The 21,031-nt window shown below is 40.5% G+C and overlaps 2 protein-coding genes across 5 annotated transcripts in view; one reads left to right on the top strand and one right to left on the bottom strand.

Annotated features, from left to right (window-relative positions):
• Window positions 1-21,031, bottom strand: part of LOC139458134 (uncharacterized) — a 104,181-nt gene that overhangs the window by 2,970 nt on the left and 80,180 nt on the right. For all 4 annotated transcript variants that reach the window (XM_071239445.1, XM_071239446.1, XM_071239444.1 and 1 more), the window contains exon 5: window positions 4,872-5,037. In XM_071239445.1, coding sequence (XP_071095546.1) covers window positions 4,901-5,037 — 137 coding nt within the window. In that variant the 3' untranslated portion in view covers window positions 4,872-4,900. The remainder of the gene's footprint in view (window positions 1-4,871; window positions 5,038-21,031) is intronic.
• Window positions 3,049-19,287, top strand: LOC139458133 (myelin-associated glycoprotein-like). Its single transcript, XM_071239443.1, has 8 exons — window positions 3,049-3,131; window positions 8,976-9,320; window positions 9,651-9,947; window positions 10,141-10,404; window positions 10,847-11,152; window positions 12,249-12,353; window positions 17,429-17,444; window positions 17,890-19,287. The coding sequence occupies exons 1-8, from the start codon at window positions 3,077-3,079 to the stop codon at window positions 18,107-18,109; spliced, it is 1,608 nt and encodes a 535-aa protein (XP_071095544.1). The 5' UTR covers window positions 3,049-3,076; the 3' UTR covers window positions 18,110-19,287.

Here is a 21,031-nt window from a genome sequence, read left to right as displayed (position 1 = left end):
ATTCAGAACACCAGTCATCAAACGGGCCTTGTCCTACATATATGTATATATCAACATTATAATTGAAAGGAAAAAAATAGCTATGTTTACCTTGTAATGTGGTTGATAGTAATGGACAAATACATCAGAAATAAGTTTACAAACATTTCTGACACTGCTATGCGCTGTTAATTTCGAAACTGTCGCCATGTGTCTACATTTACCACCCTGTGTGTACATGCACCACTATATATGTGTGAACATATTCAATTGTATACAGGAGTATTCCGTGTATGTGTACCCTGTTCCCAATCACACAAGTAAGTTCTGTGAGAACATTTATGTTCTACATACAGCGGTGTTCTACCCTGACACAAGGTGTGTGCACATGTTCTACTATATACAGCTTGGAAAAATTCCAAGCTCAGTTATCATACTTATTGTGGTGACGTAGCATGAAATATACATATCAGTAACCTTTTCTTATAAATATTTATTACCGATGTTATGAACTGAAGAAACGAATTTTAAATGTGTCTGACAATATATCTTATTTTTTTAGTTAATTCTAACAGTCCCATACTTCAGGCAAAGTCGTTCAAACATTTACCATTTGCTTCATCTGTTTCAGCATCCGGTTACAAGGCATGGTGACCCTAATTGGAGGTGGATGTTCGATATCACCAGAGTTAAAACTGGTCTTCCAAATAAGTTGCCGAGGGCAAGGCTTAGTAAATCTGAAAAATGACAACCATCGGTTGTCCCCCTTCTAAAGCCATTCACGCACTTCTCAAGCAAACGTAGACAGTATATAATCACAAGAAAGTTGGTATAGATAATGAAATAATAACATATCAAACAAAATAGTAGCACACTGAAGTATATGAATACTCGTTAATCGATTACCCCGATTGGACAGGGTAGTTTATCAGTTTTTTCCCCATATGGGCTAAAATATGCAGTGTAATATCTTTTTGATATTTGCACGATGTGCAAGTAGTGATTCTCAAAGCTGATTGGTCAGTTAAACAAAGCTCAATTTTCATCGGACAACGGGACTGTATTTTTCTCATTCCATTCATTCACAAGTCCACTGCATTCGTACATATCTTTTACGTGCTACAATCTCACTGGGTGGAGATCTTTTAAGACAGGAAACATAGTTTCAAATCTACAACATAATTTCACATTTTTGTTTTTCATTTTTTTCACATGATTTCCAGTTGACATTTTAAACCAACACTACGTCTGCGTTGTTTGTAATCAAACATGCATGACTATTTGACACCTGTCAAAGTAAATTACCTGGTTAAAGCTGACGGAGATCTGACTGACATGAAGAGTTATTCATATAATTCAACCTCTGAACACATTTACTGTCTTTGTTGTGAAAACTGCAGACTTAAGTTCCAAGATTCAGATTGCGAGTGTTGCCAGAAACTTTTCTAGTGCGCCAAGGTCAACACGATCAAGTCAGGGTTTGCGTCTGTGTTAGAGGACTTAATTGCTGTTTATACGAATTTTTCGACCACCCGAATCCAATAACCGGACTTCGTATAGACAGGTTTGCCTTTGTGAACGATAATGACATCTTAACTGGCAATAAAACAATGAAAACACAATGAAAAAGACTAAACTTGTCAAATTGTCATGGAATTAGATATCTATTTTAGATATTAAATTTATACAGGAAATAAAAACTCGAAGATTGAGACTACTCACACTTTCAACGAAGGCATCAGAATGAAAACAAACTCATTTTGCAACAACTTTTAGATTTTCCGAAGGACACTATATTATAAATGTATATATAATGTCCATATATATATACTCTTCAAAATAAGAAACGCAAAACCAGATTTGTGTGAGGTAGGAAAATATATTTATACGAGGAACTGTAAAAGGGTAATGTGCCAATATGTTGTGGAGAGAACACTTTGTGATTGTAGTCGTCTCAGTTATCGGTACATAGGAAAAGTCCAAGGTGAAGGTCAGCTACCATCAATAACGGGTACGTCCCCCGTTGGAATCGATAGTGGCCTGACATCTGCCCATGGAAGATACGAGTATGCGAATAACATCCTGTTATCCTACCGTTGGCTGCAATTAGGAAGACGTATGGTAGTAGAATTTTGTTGATGTATGGTTGAGCCGTAAGATTGCCCTGGATATGGATCAAACCTGTCCTGCCATGATAAGAGATGGCCGCCAACACCATAACGCTACCCCCACCAAACCTGTCTACTTCCTGTGCGCAGTTTCCGGTGTAACGTTCCCCCCGATGTCTGTATTCCCGTGCTTTTCCTATCCTACCCCTTCGACGACGGAGAAATCTTGATTCGTCGCTGAAAGAGACATCTCTCCATCGCAGTTGAGGCCACATCCTGTGTTGACGACACACCAATGCAGTCGTTGTTGACGATGTTGTCGACTCAATATGACGCGTCGAGCAGGACGTCTGGCTCGTAGACCAGCTGCTTCTTAACGGTTTCGTACGGTCTGGTCGGAGATTCTGCGCAGTCCGGGTATTTGGGATGTGGTTGAGGTGGCTGTGGTCATCCTTTCACGTATTTTGCGCAGTCGGATGTAGCGATCTTGGTGGTGGTTACTCTTGGTCGTTCCGACCTTGGCCGATCACCCATTCTGTTGAAACCGACCCAAAAGCCCTGTTATGGTGCTGGGCGCTACATTGAAAACCCTTGCTACAGCTGATCGGGGTTCCCCTGCCTGCAAGCGGCCCATGACTTTGTTTGTTTGCCCCTCTTTTAATCTCGGCATGCCAGGCAATCTAAAACCCTGCACTTTAATACCGTTCATAGTGCTGCTGCACGTTTAGTGCTTGCAGCTCCATTGCCCTTTTGTTAATGCACTGGGTACTTTTTTTCGAATCGTACGTGTTTCTCGACTACTGGTTTGTCCTTGTTATGATCATTTTAAAACCGGTAAATGTGTCACTATAACATATTAAGCCTCTTCATTGTGCACCTCTAGGTCAGCTAATGTTGCTTTTATGTCGCGGTATTTGAAACCATGCGTCATAATACAAAATAACCGGTTTCAGTAGTAGTTTATTGCGAATTTAGAAGTATTCCTTCTGATGATGTCTGTCAGAGCTGTCACGTACGTTATCGGTGGATTCTTGTTCATTGCTGGTAAGTTGAAACACATATCCGTCGTATGTATGGAACAATACTGTCCTCTATGTATTGGTTATTGACCATTAATTCCCCTAAAGGTTATTATTGAATACTTTTAAAGTTACCATGTCTGAAATGCGTGTTAACTCACTGTGGTGAAGGCAAACTGATTTAGAACTAACACACGCTTTGGTGTGTTATATCGAAACAGATGATACATTATTTGGATCTACACTTAGAAGAACCTCGAAGAACGCTGGGGAATGTCTGATCTGTTCTAAATTATTTGAACTGCTGACAGATGTGATGTTTTCATGTTATGAGATGGCGTGTACATGTGATATCACATAGATCACTCAGTAATTGATTGAGACCTTGAAACAGATCTATAATAATTTGCGTCTGTGTAATGAATGACGTTTACCACATACGAAATCACAGTAATGATTTGTATCACCAGTATTGAAATGTATATAAGTTACACACAAAGTTTCATCTTCCTGGTGTCTGTTTCAATGCATGTGTACACATCACATAGAAGAGGTCAAACGATTAATTTAGAAGGTACACGAAGCGTTCCACTTTGTGTTTGGTCATGCGATCAGGATCTCTCTCGTCGCTACTTCCCACTTCTGTCCGGGGAAAGCCATGCAATAGTTTGAATAGTTCCATCCATGTGAGGGGGACACGGGTAGCCTGTAATCTAATGCGCTGCTGTTTGTGTTGTCAGAATTTTATGACCATGGGTCTGTAAGCCATTAGAGACTGGATAAGGTTTCTGACTTTGTCAGCACAATACCCGTGCTCGTGAGTTTCTCCGAAGTGGTAAACGTCTAAACATTGCTTCACTATGGGCTTTTGTCCCACTTCAAGCTGACACGCTGTGATAGAACTGTCAGAAATCAACATTAAACTAATCCCATCATATATGTGACTACATGCACCTTTGGATGACAGCAAGATGTATCGATATATCAGTATACAATGACTAATGTAGGCGAAAATCATATAAACTTGTATCAACAGTATGTACCCCAATTCAAAGTGCTAGAAGGCTCTCGTCGTAATAGTATGCATTCTCTATATGTTTGTCAATGTTATAGTTGCACATTTTACTACTTATGGTTGATTGTAATGCATAGGGTATTAGATCAATGATGAATCTGTCACATACATACCATCTCAATGTCGTAATAATTTATATACCCATTAAGTCTTTCCAGCACCCCTAGGTCCAGACACCATGATACATGAACATGCTCCATATGAAGTTAAACCTTTCATTTACCACCATAGTTTTGAATGATCAATAGGTAACATGTAATTTGTTCGATAGCTGATTTGTAGGTGGATGCAGAGCTATATTGTATGTAGCTGTTACATCAGATAGATAAAGGGGACACAGGTGGCTCAGTCGTCTAAGGCGCCATGGGTCCCTTGGGCACGCCAGAAACATATGATTGTGGGTTCGAATCCCGCTTCGCCCCGATTATGTTTCTAGGTTTGTCAGCACCACACCCGTGCTCGTGGGTTTCACCGAAGTGGTAAACGTCTAAGACCTGCATCACTTCGGGCTTTTCTCCCACATTAAGCTGACACACGGTGATATAACTGGAATACTGTTAAAAGCGGCGTTACATTCCACTCACTTACTCACTTAGATAGATAATGGAACAACCCTGTCTGTATCATATCTATTGTAATCAACACATTGCGAATAAATAACAATGATAACAATACCATAGATTCAGTTACCTTATGTTTAGTGGAGACATTATAACAAATCATAAGGATGGCAAAACGGCGATGTGGTCTCCATCTTCTTCAGTCAAATGATCGGTGTATAGACTTGTAATCTGCGTAGTCTCATCTCTTGGACACTTCTGCATAGTACTGTGAAACTTCGCTTTACTGGTGTCTTCTGGAGGGTAAAATTATTATCAGTTTGGTTATGAAATAGAACAAAAACCAGTACAGGTATTGACATCACGGACAATAATATTCTCTGTTCTTCTCTATGCTACACTGAAACAGATCCTTAAGATCAGCTGATTAATTACACGAAACCCCCGTGAAAATCAGGTTTAGAATAATATTTGTATGCAGCAACCGAAGCTTGTCGAAATGAGGCGACTAACGGGACCGGGTGGTCAGGCTCGGTAACTTGGTTGATCCATGTCATCGTATCCATGACTCGATTATCTACGAACCGCAGTCATATAAAGCTGAAATGTTGCTGAGTGTGTCGTTAAACAACAAATGAACAAACAACATGCTGTCAACTCTAGAGAATAACCAGTAACCAGTCTCGAATGTCATTCAAAGGTAATTAAAGGCGAAATAGGGGTGATGATTTTAAGAATGGATGTGTTCGCGAAAACCGTTATCACCAACCACTCACACAACTGCATATACTGTACATGTTTGTTCGTTGCCTTACGCTGCTATGAAATCAAGCGATGGACAAGAAAAGCTAGTGACATGACGGCGCATTTTCTGATTTTCTTGAAACTTAAAAAGCGACGTTTTTTGGTTGTACATGTACATGTACGGACATGAGGACAACGAGTGTATTTAATCATAAAGCCTAGGTTAGCGGATGAGTGCATTGTGTTTTGGTATTTACTGGAACATTTTATATGACAGAATATCCAATGTCAGGCCCTTCTCCCCTTGATCTTCCATACAAACGATTAGCTTTGAAATACTTGTTGTTTGGGGAATAGAGTGTGTAAACGTTTGATGCAACTTTGAACAAATAACAATAAAATCACATATGATATTTGAATACGCTATGATACCATCCTCAGAGGAACAATGTATGCCACATGTCAAAGATTTTTACAGATCCCGGGATTCACAGGATGTGTTTTCTGAACCTTCGTCATATGTCTGGTTGGTGGTGTTCCTTGCCTTGATGTACTTACAAAGATCTGAGGACATCCCATTACGGGTCAGGTCAGAACGACATTTCGCGAACTTTCACCGATCACTGAAACGACTAACAAGAAGTCGACAAGAAGTCGACAGCACTCGTTTCAACTTGGCCACTTCTATTTTAGACTACGCTTGAAAAATGTTGACACAGTTCTCGATTAAAATTTTGAAAAATGAACAAACGAACTTTCAGAATGTCAAATATATGGTTGCGATTTTATGACAGTGCTTCCTACGTACATCTTCCCGAAGCAAGGGAGTTAACTGACTTTAAAAGTCCAGTTTCCACACTCTGCCGAACTAGGCTGTAATTCCTGGGCTCGTTCGTAGCGCCAACATTGTTTATTACGAGTCATGACCCTTCTGAGCCTCTCCTATTGACCAATCAGGTCATGTCTCGCATCACTTGCATTTGTATTAAACAAAATGGCGGCGCCCAGTCAAGACGATCTGATCAATAATCAAGTTCTAAAGTGTGATAAACCGAGTCTTACATCGCGAAGTGCATCAAATTGCATGAGAACCTTGAATAAAAACATGAAAAGATTTGGAAAATATTTGTTGACAACGAGTTGGCGGTGTACATGCTTTGCAAATCCTGCAATCGACCGAAATCTACATGATAGTTTACTGACCGTATTTCGATTTCGTTGGGCGATTTTGATTGGACTACACATAAACTCGTTAGTTCAACCAAATGTAACTCCATAATACCAGCCTAGTTTGGCAAGGGTGGAAACTGGACTTTTATAGTCACTTAACTCTCTAGCCACGGGAAGATGCCAACGTACTGTGCAACGCCTCCTCCGTTCAAATGTTTATCCAACGGAAGCGAGAGATAGACGATAATTTTGACGGAATCAGTCGTACGTGACGAAACTGTTGTTCGTTTTCAAGCTTGCATGATTAGAAAACACATTCCGACTGTCACTTTCATGATCTGGTAAGCGACGCTTTGATTGCTCGGATGAAAGGTCGTTCTGACGTGTTTAGCGGTAGCGAGAACTTAGATCAGATTTTAATATGATTGGTCAAATGGTATAAAAGACAGTATATTGGACAATTACTAACACAATTGTCACTTTATGCCGATAGCATTGCAATCATGTTATCATTTATGAGCACATATTAGAAACTGCACTTGATGTATCACGTGACTTTGTCCTTGTTGGTGACCTATGTGAAAATCTTTTCAATACGAATATTCACCACTTACGTGACATAAAGAACTTACGCAGTATTACAAATAAAGCAACATTAACTACAACACATTAGGCTAAAATTTATTTATCCTATTTTAGAAAGTAATGATTGTAATTGTCCTTATCCGGTGATGTATTGGACCACAGGGGAGTTCTCGTTTGTATTGATGTGTCTCTTAATATTGCAAAAAAAGTCATATAAAAGAAAAGTATGGCTCTAAAAACAAGCTAGCTTTGATAAAATGAACATGCAAGTTATGAATAAATATTGGAATGAACTATTTAAAAAATGTACGAACCTTAATGAAATGTATAAAATTCCACACACTTATCAACCCAATTAATCACTTTTTTTTTGCCGACAGCATTGTAATCATGTCAACTTGTTGACCAGTGTAACACCGTGAATAACAGCATTCGATCGCGATGGTGATACGACCCCACTGATTGACAATGTTCAACGGCAATTCTTTGGGGAAGATAGATAGATATAATGTAAAAATCTCTGTGATTGGGATTTTTGTGTAATCAAATTCGGGATTTCTCTACATGACGAAAATTGCCCCTATCAAACTTGTTATGAACGATATGACACATGCGTTTATTTTAGAAAAAGTAGAAAGCCCAATGAGAGTGGATTCAGTTTCATCACTATTCCTCACAAATATCAACTTTATAAAGGGGGGATAATTTGTGTTTATTGATGCGAGTTATAGGTCAAACAATTGGAAATCGTCTACATGCAGCACATCGCCATGCTCGACGACCGGGTGTTGTGTCGCCCTTACAAATCGTCATATTGCCAACAAAGCTGCAGTGGTGTACACAACGTCGAAACTGGGTAATCGTCGCTGGTAACATGTCATGTTTTCCGATGTTTCCCGTTTCCCTTGATGGACGTGGTCGTGTTTTTCGACGTCGAAGTGCACGTCATGCCAATCTCAACCTGATACCTCATGACATATTTGGCAGTGGATTGGTTGTGGTATGGGGAGGCATCACCATGTCTGACATTGTGCAAGGGAGGGCCTATTGCCAGTACTGTTGAAAGAACATACTAACACCCTTTGTTGTGTGGGTCGACATTTTGTCTTTTAAGACAACAGCGCCCGTGATCACCGAGCACGAATCGTCAATGCTCACCTCCAGCAGCATAACAACCATACAATGCCATGGGCCAGCAATGATCCAAGGCTTTTCCCCAGTTGAACATGTCTGGGACATGATAGGGAGACGTTTGCGTCAACGTTATAGTCCATCGACGACGTTAGCTGAACGTGGTCAGGCGCTGCAAGAGAAGTGGGACAGACTCCCTCAAATCACCAACGTCGAGTCAATGAATGTTTGACAAATCATGGCTGTATTACACACTACTGATCCAAAAAGGTCAACTTTTAAATCTCCCATCTCACCCCCACAAGATCGTTGGCAGTCACAGCATCATAACATATACTGTCACATTACAGGTTGTGATGTGTTCCTCATTTGTTCACTATTATTAGCAGTTAATCTGTCTTACAAATTTGGAAATTTCTCCACGAAGAGTATGGGTACGATTTGATTTCAATACCATGTGTTTGCTGTTCGTAATGTTTACAATGAAGATCCCTCTCTTACAAATGTATCTGACTGCAGGTAGGACAATCTAAGTCTATTCAATAATTATGTTTATAATTTTGCAATTTGTATAAATAATAATCATCTGAACATTATTTTCCAGTACCATTAGTGGCAGGACTTTTGACAGTACAAACTGGGCAAGACAAAGAGATCACACTGCCTTCAAAAGGGGTCCAGAAATATCGACGATATTTTGTAGTGTTTCATGCTACCAACATTCTGGAGACACAACATGTGACTATCTACTCTGGGAAACTGGACAGCCAACCTGATCTACCATATGACAACAGATTCAGGGGCAGGTACCGCGTCACCAGCTACTTATCTGGGCGGCCGTTAGCGTTCGTGCTGAGGAACATAACAGAGGCTGACGCTGGAGTATATTCATGTCAAGATGATGCAGTAAGGGAAATACAAGGATGCGAGAACCTCCTGGTTGTTGCCAGTAAGTGATTTTCAACTTTATTTCCGCCGTAGTATTATTCGCGAGTGTAAGTTCAGTAGGTTCAGAATATCACATATGCTCACATTGATGAAATCAAGTAGAGTAAAATATGTTGCCATTTACTGACGCTTGTTAAAATGATTACTATGCCCTTGAATGTCAATTTCTGTGTTTATTTACACCCAACGTTGTGATCAGCAGATATTACCTACTGTGCTACACGAATGTTGATATAATTACAAGTTCATGTTCTTCCTTCTACAAATACGATACAAACAACACTTTGAAATGCGTTTTGTACTCTGTAGGCATTCAGTTGATTTATTACAGAACAACCGAGTCGGCCCGTCATTCCTCACCCACCTGCAACTCTGTCCGGCAGCGATGTCCTTTTGTCCTGTAACTCCACCTCCCGGAGTCTGCCAGTAGGTCACCCACTGAACATGTCCTCGGTCTGGAGGAGGAACAACATCTCTGTGGACGATGTGGACGGACTGAAGGTGGAAGGACTGGAGCTGAGGATCACATATATCCAGGCAGGACATAATGGGGACACTTTTAGTTGTCAGACGTCAGAAGATGGACTCACATCTGAATGGAGTGAAGATGAACAGCTGCACTTTTGTTGTAAGTTGATACCTACATTTACATTCAGCATCAAACGTTGCTGTCTGATGCAACATCCACGGCCTCAGTAAAGCTTTCAAATGGTTTTAATGTCATGCATCAGTGACATTTTGACTCGTAACATATGTTCCGTGATTTGTCAGGTGACCAATTGACGTATCACTTTATATTTTTTACTTTATCAATTGTCTAGGTGGACCAAACAAGATACTGTTTAACGACGCTGCAGACACAGTGCTTGCAGTAGAAAACACACCAATCGCCTTGAGATGTTCTGTTGAATGTCTCCCCGCCTGCTCTGTGACCTGGAACACGACTCGGTGGAGACCTGTCACGGGGCTGGGGGAAGCTGTGTTGTTTGTACAAAGCGTAGACAGATCTATGGCTGGGCAGTACAGATGTGACGTGAACAACACATACGGAGTTATGTCGAGGAAGTTGAAGCTGACTGTGAAATGTGAGGCTTAGCATTTGATTCATTACGCAGTTTGAGTGAGTGAGTCAGTATGGCTGTACGCCGCTTTTAGCAATATTCCAGCAATATCACGGTGGGGGACACCAGAATTTGGCTTTACACATTGTACCCATGTGGGGAATCGAACCTGGGTCTGTGGAGTGACGAGCAAACGCTTTAACCACGAGGCTACTCCACTGCCCCAATACATAGATTGATCTTAACGTTAAAGCAAATAACTCCAAGCAGAAAGTACGTTCAATCTGTGTAACCTGGAACTATGAACACAAATGCAATATTCAAGATAGTTGTGTCCTTTTAGCATAATAAGTTCACGAAAATCTGAATTAATAAATCACATAAAAGCACATATATATATTCCGACCGTGCAGAATGTTAACTATGACTAGCAATGGAGCGAAATGAAATGATCTTATATTTTCAGATACACCTGTCATCATAACAGTTTTAGCAAATTCTGTTCCAAATGTAACGATTCAAGAAGGGAGCATGCTGTCTTTCTTGTGCATCACTGAAAGTAACCCCAAACCCTACGTGTCACTACTACGTGATGGGGTTATAACCAAGAATCTGTCTTCTGAGCTACAAAACAAACACAGGCGCCCGGAAATATTCCGTTTCGCTCACACGATACAGAGGGCTGATATTTCCAACAGCGGGGCTTACGTCTTCAAAGTATTGAATGTTATAGGGGAGACAGTTAGCGACACCGTCTATGTGCAAGTTTCACGTAAGTAAACAAGTATTCTAATGTGACGATTGAAAATACTTGATCCTCATTGATTTCAAAACGCATTTTCAACCATTGATTGAAACCTAAGTTTTGACGCGGAATGTAGGATTCATTGTACAGTCACAGATTTAAATAAAGTCAGATATTCATTTCACAATATCCAATTGTCGTTTCCTAATTCTAGACTATTCAATGTATGGGATGCAACACGTCGTACATACTTAAGAATTGACGTCATGCATGGACGTCGGAGCTTGGGAACTTACGCTTGACTTGTTTATACTGACAGCCACCAGCTGCATCGGGATGAAATAGTTCTTACAAATACGAGGTGACATGAGCGTCTATATGCACAACTTGCTCTTCAGAAACATCAGACACATTAAGTCAGTTAGTCAGTCACAATGACAGCGAGTCGTCATTCATTTACATTAAGTACAGGACGTCAAAATAGGGGTGACGAGAGAGATTTCGGAACTTGTTAATGAACCTGTGGTGGTAACATGTTTTAGTCATCTTTGATCAACTGGCTGATAATTGAAAAGAAATTAACGCTGTCAAATAGACACCAAGGTAAATTCATAGATTACAGTGGACTGTCACTGTCAGTCGAGACATTGATCGAGTCGATACTTAGATAGTTTGGATGTGCATTTCTTCCTTTAGTTCACTAGGATTGGTCGTAGCTAGGATATACGTGAACGATCATGCAGTCAAACTCTCTGGCGTTTCACAGTGTATACTGGTACGCTGAGTTCAAGATTTAAGGGTCTAAATGACCAACGCTTCCGTATGTATACGCGCTAGTGAATTCCCAGGGTTTCCCCCAGTAATGTGGAAATACTCAGTCAATGTTTACGTCATGTCAAGAACACGGTCTCGTTAAAAACGTATGAAGGTCAAAATGTGTCGTTCATACACTTATGAACGTCAATTTCGCGGTCATGCAACCTCTCGTTTAATGTAACAAAACGTTAAGTTTATTTTTATTTTTAGTTTGTTTAACGCCATTCGATCAGTAACGTTCATGCCACATGACAACATAAACAAAGATATATGATTGAGTTCTTTCTTATTTTTCTACTTTTGACAGCAAGTAATTCAGTTGCTATTCCCGTTGCTGTGACGACCTGTACACTCGCAGTTGTTGTTGCCGTGGCTACCGGAATCAGTATTTGTATGCACAGGAACAGGCAAGGTCAGTCGAAATATCCACCAATCCTTTTATCATACCATCACCCCCATAGCTTAGTCTTGGGAACGTTATGCGTATAAGCTGTTTCATGTGTTCAAGAAATATTTTTTTCTGCACCTCAATGTGTAGCGTAATAGTTTTTTAACCTGAACTGTTATAGTTGATGCACAGGAAGATATATTAAAATGAGATAAATTTCATATGCAAATATTTCAAAAGGTTATATGGAAGTTATAAGGAATATAATAAAAAACAGTGGTACTTATTTTGTTCAGGGTGTGTATGTTCACAAGAATCTGTAATCAGTCGACTCTCGGGTAGGGTAAAAGTCGTCACTCCGATAGGGTTTCAGTCATCTCTCAGATAGGTTATAAGCCGTCTCCCTGATAGGGTATAAGTCGACTTTCAGAAAGGGTATAAGTCGTCTCACAGGCAGGGTATAAGTCGTTTCTTAGATAGGGTATAAGTAGACTCTCAGTTAGGGTATAACTCGTCTCCCACATAGGACATAAGTCGTCTCTCAGGTAGGGTTTAAGTCGACTCCTAGATAGGGTATGAGTCGGTTCTCATGTAGGGCCTAAGTCGAGTCTCAGATAGAGTATAAGTCGTCTCTCGGGAAGGGTCTTAGTCGTCTCTCGGGTAGGATCTAAGTCGTCTCTCAGTTAGGGTCTTAGTCGTCTCTCGGGAAGGGTCTTAGTCGTATCTCGGGTAGGGTCTAAGTCGTCTCTCGGGAAGAGTCTTAGTCGTCTCTCGGGTAGGGTCTAAGTCGTCTCTCAAGTAGGGTCTAAGTCGTCTCTCGGGTAGGGTCTAAGTCGTCTCTCGGGTAGGGTCTTAGTCGTATCTCGGGTAGGGTCTAAGTCGTCTCTCGGGAAGGGTCTTAGTCGTCTCTCGGGTAGGGTCTAAGTGTATCTCAGGTAGGGTCTAAGTCGTATTTTGGGTAGGGTCTATGTCGTCTCTCAGGTTGGGTCTAAGTCGTCTCTCGGGTAGGGTTTAAGTCGTATCTCGGGTAGGGTCTAAGCCGTCTCTCAGGTAGGGTCTATGTCGTCTCTCAGATAGGGTCTAAGTCGTCTCTCAGGTAGGGTCTAAGTCGTCACTCAGGTAGGGTCTAAGTCGTCTCTCAGGTAGGGTTTAAGTTATCTCTCAAGTAGGGTCTAAGTCGTATCTCGGGTAGGGTCTAAGCCGTCTCTCAGGTAGGATCTAAGTCGTCTCTCACGTAGGGTCTAAGTCGTCTCTCAGGTAGGGTCTAAGTCGTCTCTCGGGTAGGGTCTAAGTCGTATCTCGGGTAGGGTCTAAGCCGTCTCTTAGGTAGGGTCTATGTCGACTCTCAGGTAGGGTCTAAGCCGTCTCTCAGGTAGGGTCTAAGTCGTCTCTCAGGTAGGGTCTAAGTTATCTCTCAAGTAGAGTCTAAGTCGTATCTCGGGTAGGGTCTAAGTCGTATCTCGGGTAGGATCTAAGTCGTCTCTCAAGTAGGGTCTAAGTCGTCTCTCAGGTAGGGTCTAAGCCGTCTCTCACGTAGGGTCTAAGTCGTCTCTCAGGTAGGGTCTAAGTCGTCTCTCAGGTAGGGTCTAAGTTATCTCTCAAGTAGAGTCTAAGTCGTATCTCGGGTAGGGTCTAAGTCGTATCTCGGGTAGGATCTAAGTCGTCTCTCAAGTAGGGTCTAAGTCATATCTCGGGTAGGGTCTAAGTCGTCTCCCAGGTAGGGTCAAAGTCATCTCTCAAGTAGAGTCTAAGTCGTATCTCGGGTAGGGTCTAAGCCGTCTCTCAGGTAGGGTCTAAGTCGTATCTCGGGTAGGATCTAAGTCATCTCTCAAGTAGGATCGAAGTCGTCTCTCAAATAGAGTCTAAGTCGTCTCTCAAGTAGGGCCTAAGTCGTCTCTCAGGTAGGGCTTAAGTCGTCTCTCAGGTCGGGTCTAAGTCGTATCTCGGGTAGGGTCTAAGCCATCTCTCAGGTCGGGTCTAAGTCGTATCTCGGGTAGGGTCTAATCCGTCTCTCATGTAGGGTCTAGTCGTATCTCAGGTAGGATCGAAGTCGTCTCTCAGGTAGGGTCTAAGTCGTATCTCGGGTAGGGTCTAAGCCGTCTCTCAGGTAGGGTCTAAGTCGTATCTCGGGTAGGATCTAAGTCGTCTCTCAAGTAGGGTCTAAGTCGTATCTCGGGTAGGGCCTAAGTTGTCTCTCAGGTAGGGCCTAAGTCGTCTTACTGATAAGGTCATCCCTCAGATTACCAAATACTGCTCAACAATTGCAATGGCAATAATCAATAGAGTTGTAGTACAATATTCAGTGGCAATAAATAATATGATGGTTGTGGTCAGTATCAAATACAAAATTACAGCAAATGTCTGAGATAATATTGTATATTCACCCAGCGGGGACTGTGGTCAAGCTTCCGAGATGGACTTTGCAGGGAATCAGGGATGATGAGCGATCCTCAAATGAATGCTAGTTTCGATATGATGAAAATGTTTGAGAGATAAATTAATATGCTCTTGTCCCACGATATATACAGTCTAACAAACTACTGAAAATGTATATACAGTGACCTCACCAGTCTAACGGTACTAGAACAGTAAAGAAGTGTTCCATTTACAAGATATCACCGTCCGCGGTACCCCGGACCGGAAGTTTACACACAACTCAGGCATCTGAATATAGTAACTTTCTGACGACTAATCACTTTCCTAACACAATCCGAACAGAAACAATTTAAAACAGCTACAATAACTTTTAAACAATGAAATACACTGCTACATAACATTACATACAGCCTCCAATACTGTTAAATGAAATGGAATAGTTGTTCTATGGATGTTGGAAATTGCATCGTCGTGAAAAAAGAGATGAAGAGCACATCATGGAAATGTGTATTTCAGCCTACTATTAATACACTCTTTCCGTAATATCTATAACACGTTTCAATATGAATCTCGAACGTGACGTATCACGTTGTTTAGTATCTATTTCATGTGTTCCAAAATTTTATTTCCGCCCCTTCAGGAAATATTGCTGTAATTGACAGATTCTGTTTTAGCGGTACATCAGGATGTAAGTCTCGAGTTAAGGAAATATTAATTGCATGCTTTAGTGTCTCGCCTTCCTGTATACGTGTAGTTATTAAAGGTTCACTTCAATTAATTGGGTATAGGTTGGAAGTTTTTATCATTTATAGATCTATTTTTGAAAACAATGCGGCTTGTGTAAACTGTTACACCCACAGCGATAGTTTTGTTACAATGTTGGATTAATGCATGTGTTGTTTTCGTTTCTCACTGATGACCTTGAATCATAAAGAAATGTGTATATGTACACGTATATATGTATACTGAGTTATTATTGATGTTGTTATTATTTGCATATATGGTTACAGTTACCGATTCTGCAAATGGGTTAGGGCAAGCACTCTATAAGCTAGCAGAGTATGTTCACAGGGTCTTAGAGTTAATAACACTTGTACTTAAAACGTCAAATAGTACGGTGTAGAGATGCTTCCATCTATAAATATGAAGCTGCTGACGTTATTCTGGCCCAATTGCAATTTTGAAAATACACTTATAAATGTGCCCAAGAAAGGACTTAAAGACCGTAATGCACTTTTGAAGAAGGTAGGAAGGCCTAAATTAGATAAAAATATATCAATTTTTTTTATGCATTTGTAGCACCTGTAATAAATTACGGAAGTGAAGTTTGGGTGTGGCGTATTTCAGATCTTTCTTTTAATTATAACCTATTAAATGTACATTTTGTTTAATGAATTATTATTCAATAGTCCTTGTGCTCATTGAAATTCCTGCGTTCTGGTGAACTGGATTGGTCACGTGTTATTGCATTCATTTCGCAATGAATGTAAAGAATTAAGCCACGCCCACCGAAGCGGACTACTTTTATTACTACGTACGGAATGTCCGGGAATCCCTATATGACAGACTAGGGAATTCCCTTTCCGATCACGTGTATCGTCATGCGCAGGGCATTTAAAGGAATTCATGCATATCCATTGTCCAAACAACCCTTTGAGACCGAAGGTTGAGAAGCAATGAAACAGCAAACGTGCAGGCTCGCTCGCCTGTTTTTTCCAGCTCGCCTCGGCTCCATAACTTTCATGTCTTCGGGTTTCATTTCTAACCCGCACATTTCCATCTGTGCCTTCCCGTTCTCAGGGACATAATGGTCGAGTATGGAGGTAACTGACCATGTCATTTGAAACAGCCGCCTTATTCCCCCGGACATTTGTTCCGGCTCGTTACAGTCTGCCTGTTGCAGATCTACTAGTCTCCTGCCTTGATTGACAGGTCTTATGAACTTTGTTTTGATTCTGTTGATTGGCCACTGATATTGTAGGCGTGTCAAGTTATGTGCATAGATTCTAACAATCACCTGATTCATGTACGTCACAGTATGTAGTCTTACACCTGGAATGTATATGAATCTCGTCATTTTTGCCTGCTTTGATATAAACAAGTGTTTTTTGGTTGAACTACTGTATGTTTACGTTGTCGAATTTAATTATAAGCATTGACTGTGTATTGTTGTCGGTTCATTGAGGTATGAATCGGAAAACATTACTGTATCCGCGTAGCGAATTCTTACAGAAGTTTGCACATCGGTTTTTCGATTCATACCTCAATGAACCGAAAAAAATACACAGTGTCAGTCAATCCTTAAAATGACAAAATATTTGGACTTGTTCTTAATATAGATCATATTAAATGTGCCAAATCACATTATAGAATGTGGTTTAAAATGTAAAGGAATCAATGCTCTCTCCATTTTTCTGTCACCAACTGTATGAGCAAACTGTTTTAATTTAACAGATTATCTGTGCAATCAGGCGCATAGTCTGTTGTTTTCAGCTGTTTTGCTGATGGGACATCTGACTAATGGGAGGACACAGTATAGATTTCAATGCATCCTTGTTAAAGAGTCTAGTAAATGTGGTGGCTGATTGTGTTAGAGCAAAACGGGTCGGTTTGAAAATATTTTCCAGACCTCAATATTCTTCAATTCAGATACTAGTTATTCTTTAGCCTTCTGTAGTTACTTACGCCTCTGTGATCACCATAGTGTCCTTTTGTTTTTGCAGTGAAAACAAAAATGAGGTAAGTTCTTCAAATGATGCTTTCACATCTAAATATAAATTGATAGTCGGTTCAGTTTTATCTTTAAGGAGAAGTGATCAACTCTAACACATGTAGGAGAGCAAATCGTGTGATTAAGTTATGTTTTCTTTATATGTGTACTACTGTACACTAGTGAATTTAGAGAGAGAGAGAGGGGCAGGAATAGAGAGAGGGAGAGAGAGAGAGAAGTTGGTACAATTAAAATCTCACGTTGTATATTAATAACGCTGTTGGATAAAAGACTCATATTTTAGCTGAAAGTGCTGGCCAGTGGAAATGTTAAATGTCATCTGAACACCAAGAAAGTCACCCGTGAAAAAGTATATCAGTATCGTTGCCACTATATTTAACCAATATTTCCTTTATAGTCATTCATTAATGTTTAAGAGGGAAAGAGAAAGAGAAATGTGATTCACTCTTACAGATATGCCGCATACCTGACCACAGTGGGTAACAGGGCTTCCCTCAGCAGCACTGACTCACACTATGCCACAGTTGATGCTGGCAATCTGCCTCAACCTCGTGGTGATTCCAGAGTAACTGAGAATGATTATCAGGGACTAGAAGAAGTAGAAAGGTTCCACATTTACACTGTGCCTTATCCTCCTCCTCACCGAGGTCGTAAAAAGTGTAACATAATGTGAAAGGAACTTGAAAACTGTACATGATATAGCTGCCTGTAAATAGATCAACAGCACCATATGCAGCCTTACATTCGGCAAACAATTCCACATCTAAATGTATTTTGATCTTTCTTGTTGAGAGTCGCAATCAGCAATATTCCAGCTTTATGATTGCGATCTGTAAATAATCTGGTCTGCATATGCAATCTATTTATGCAACTGGGATACGACCACATGCATCAAGTCAGCGAGCCTGCCCACCAGATTCCGTGTGCCGCCTCCTTTGACAAGCATGATTTGCTGACTCCTTCTAAAGTATTCAATATTCCAGCCATATCAAGGCCGCATGCCGTTGATTTCTTTCGGAGTAGGCAAACTATTTACTGACGCAATCGTTATGACAGAACATGATTGCTCTTTTTGCGAACATCTGGTGGCATCACTGATTTTCATATAATTCATTCATATAATTTACACAACATTTTTCGGCGGATAATCGAGACTGGTTATTCACTGGCTTTGGAGTTTTATTATTAGTGTTATACGATTTCTTGGCATGCTTCTACTTAATTTACACTTACTATTAATCACACGTATGAGCGAAACCACAATTAGTTTAGGTATACCTACTTTGAACAGATTGCACACACGACAAGGAGTTTTTTGTTCGAAAATTGTGAGTGTGCACATCAATTACGGAATTATGCTAACGTTCTGTGTACTTGTCGCTGTAACACGAAACTGTCCTTTTCATCATTGCAGTTTCTCCGCATTATGAAGCTTTAGAAAAGTTTCCCCTTATGGCTTGAAAACTGTTTCACTTATGAAGCCAAATCGGACGATTTTCTGAAAACGACGGAGGCCGTCATTTTATGTTCATTCCGTTAAAAAACACATTGTAAGTGATTATGTGGCATTTCATTGACTAACCAAGCAATTTTTTTTGCGTTTATTTTACTAAAACTGAAAAAAAAAATAGGCCATGCTCACTATCCGACTATTGTTTCTTGATTGTTTAATAATATCATGGGAGGGGTCTGTGTTGTGCTGAACGATGTCGCTGTTTTTTGTATTGTTATTTACATTTTTTTGTTGCCAATGGTTAAATAAGCAGTCCGTAAAGTTGTGTTTCTTGACATATGTATTGCTAAGATTTGACTTCATTATGGTTTTAGAAGGCGGATTTACGCAGTATGCAAACAGCTTTTAACGTTTATACCTCCATAAACATACATGTCATTATGCTGAAGTCAGTTCTTATATATCAAATAATATTAATTGATTGTAAACATTTGTATTGTTAACTGATTATATATAAGATTCTGTGGCTAATAAACTAATTGTTTGTTCACTCAGGTCTTGTGATTGTTGCATGGGTTTGTCGTGGACAGTGGTACCTGTGCAGAGCGAACTGATTCCCTGTCACTCGCTATGTAATAGAAAGCTGAAGTTGTTGATAAGAGTAAAAATGTACGACAATTAACGTAAGAGTTCTGTTGTTAATTTAATAAGCTAAACAGGAAAAGGATTGTTTTAGGTTTATAACAACGCAGTTTTTTTGTGAATTTTGAACACGTTATACAGTTTACAGAGCAGGGGGACCAGAGCACATTTCGAACTAAGGTGACGCCACATGCGCTTCAACCCGGTAGCGAAGGCCACCATTACAAGCCTTCAACAGTATAATGACACTTTTTGTCGAATAAGCACTGGCGTCAACTTGTATATTGGAATGAGTCAGCACTGTATTGACTATTTAGATTGAAATACATTTTTCGCCAATGTTAAAGGGATAAGATAGCTGTCAGAAGAAGCACCACGTCCATCCAGAACACACATCCATCTGGAACACAGAGTCATTAAAAAAAACCAAATCCTTGTAAAAGATTGAACAAACTACCTTCCAAAATATAGATCTCCCCAAAACACACATCCATCCAGACTACATATCCCACCTGAGAGACGGCTTATACCCTACCTGAGACGCGGGTTATCTTCAATCTGAGTGACGACTTATACCCTACCCGAGAGACGACTTACACCCTATCTGAGACGTATACCCTATCTGAGAGACGGTTTACACCCTACCTGAGACGTATACCCTATCTGAAAGACGACTTACACCCTATCTGAGACGTATACCCTATCTGAGAGAGGGTTTACATCCTATCTGAGAGACGACTTACACCCTATCTGGGACGTATACACTATCTGAAAGACGACTTATACCCTATCTGAGAGACGACTTACACCCTATCTGAGACGTATACACTATCTGAGAGACGGTTTACATCCTATCTGAGAGACGACTTACACCCTATCTGAGAGACGACTTACACCCTATCTGAGAGACGACTTACACCCTATCTGAGACGTATACCCTATCTGAAAGACGATTTATACCCTATCTGAGAGACGACTTACACCCTATCTGAGACGTATACCCTATCTGAAAGACGGTTTACATCCTATCTGAGAGACGACTTACACCCTATCTGAGACGTATACACTATCTGAGAGACGGTTTACATCCTATCTGAGAGACGACTTACACCCTATCTGGGACGTATACCCTATCTGAAAGACGACTTATACCCTATCTGAGAGACGACTTACACCCTATCTGAGACGTATACACTATCTGAGAGACGGTTTACATCCTATCTGAGAGACGACTTACACCCTATCTGGGACGTATACCCTATCTGAAAGACGACTTGCACCCTATATGAAAGACGACTTACACACTATCTGAGACGTATACACTATCTGAGAGACGGTTTACATCCTATCTGAGAGACGACTTACACCCTATCTGGGACGTATACACTATCTGAAAGACGACTTATACCCTTTCTGAGAGACGACTTACACCCTATCTGAGACGTATACACTATCTGAGAGACGGTTTACATCCTATCTGAGAGACGACTTACACCCTAT

Source organism: Haliotis cracherodii, unplaced genomic scaffold (genome assembly GCF_022045235.1).
Source record: "Haliotis cracherodii isolate W230 unplaced genomic scaffold, xgHalCrac1.p SCAF_12, whole genome shotgun sequence".
NCBI classification, from domain to species: Eukaryota; Metazoa; Mollusca; class Gastropoda; order Lepetellida; family Haliotidae; genus Haliotis; species Haliotis cracherodii.
This window is presented reverse-complemented; position numbering and strand designations above follow the sequence as displayed.

Excerpts from the sequence above, each read along its gene's own strand:
- LOC139458133 (XM_071239443.1), top strand. The coding sequence starts at position 3,077 with ATGATGTCTGTCAGAGCTGTCACGTACGTTATCGGTGGATTCTTGTTC. Across the intron at positions 3,132-8,975 it reads TGGATTCTTGTTCATTGCTG|TACCATTAGTGGCAGGACTT; the intron begins GTAAGTTGAAAC and ends ATTATTTTCCAG. Across the intron at positions 9,948-10,140 it reads TGAACAGCTGCACTTTTGTT|GTGGACCAAACAAGATACTG; the intron begins GTAAGTTGATAC and ends TCAATTGTCTAG.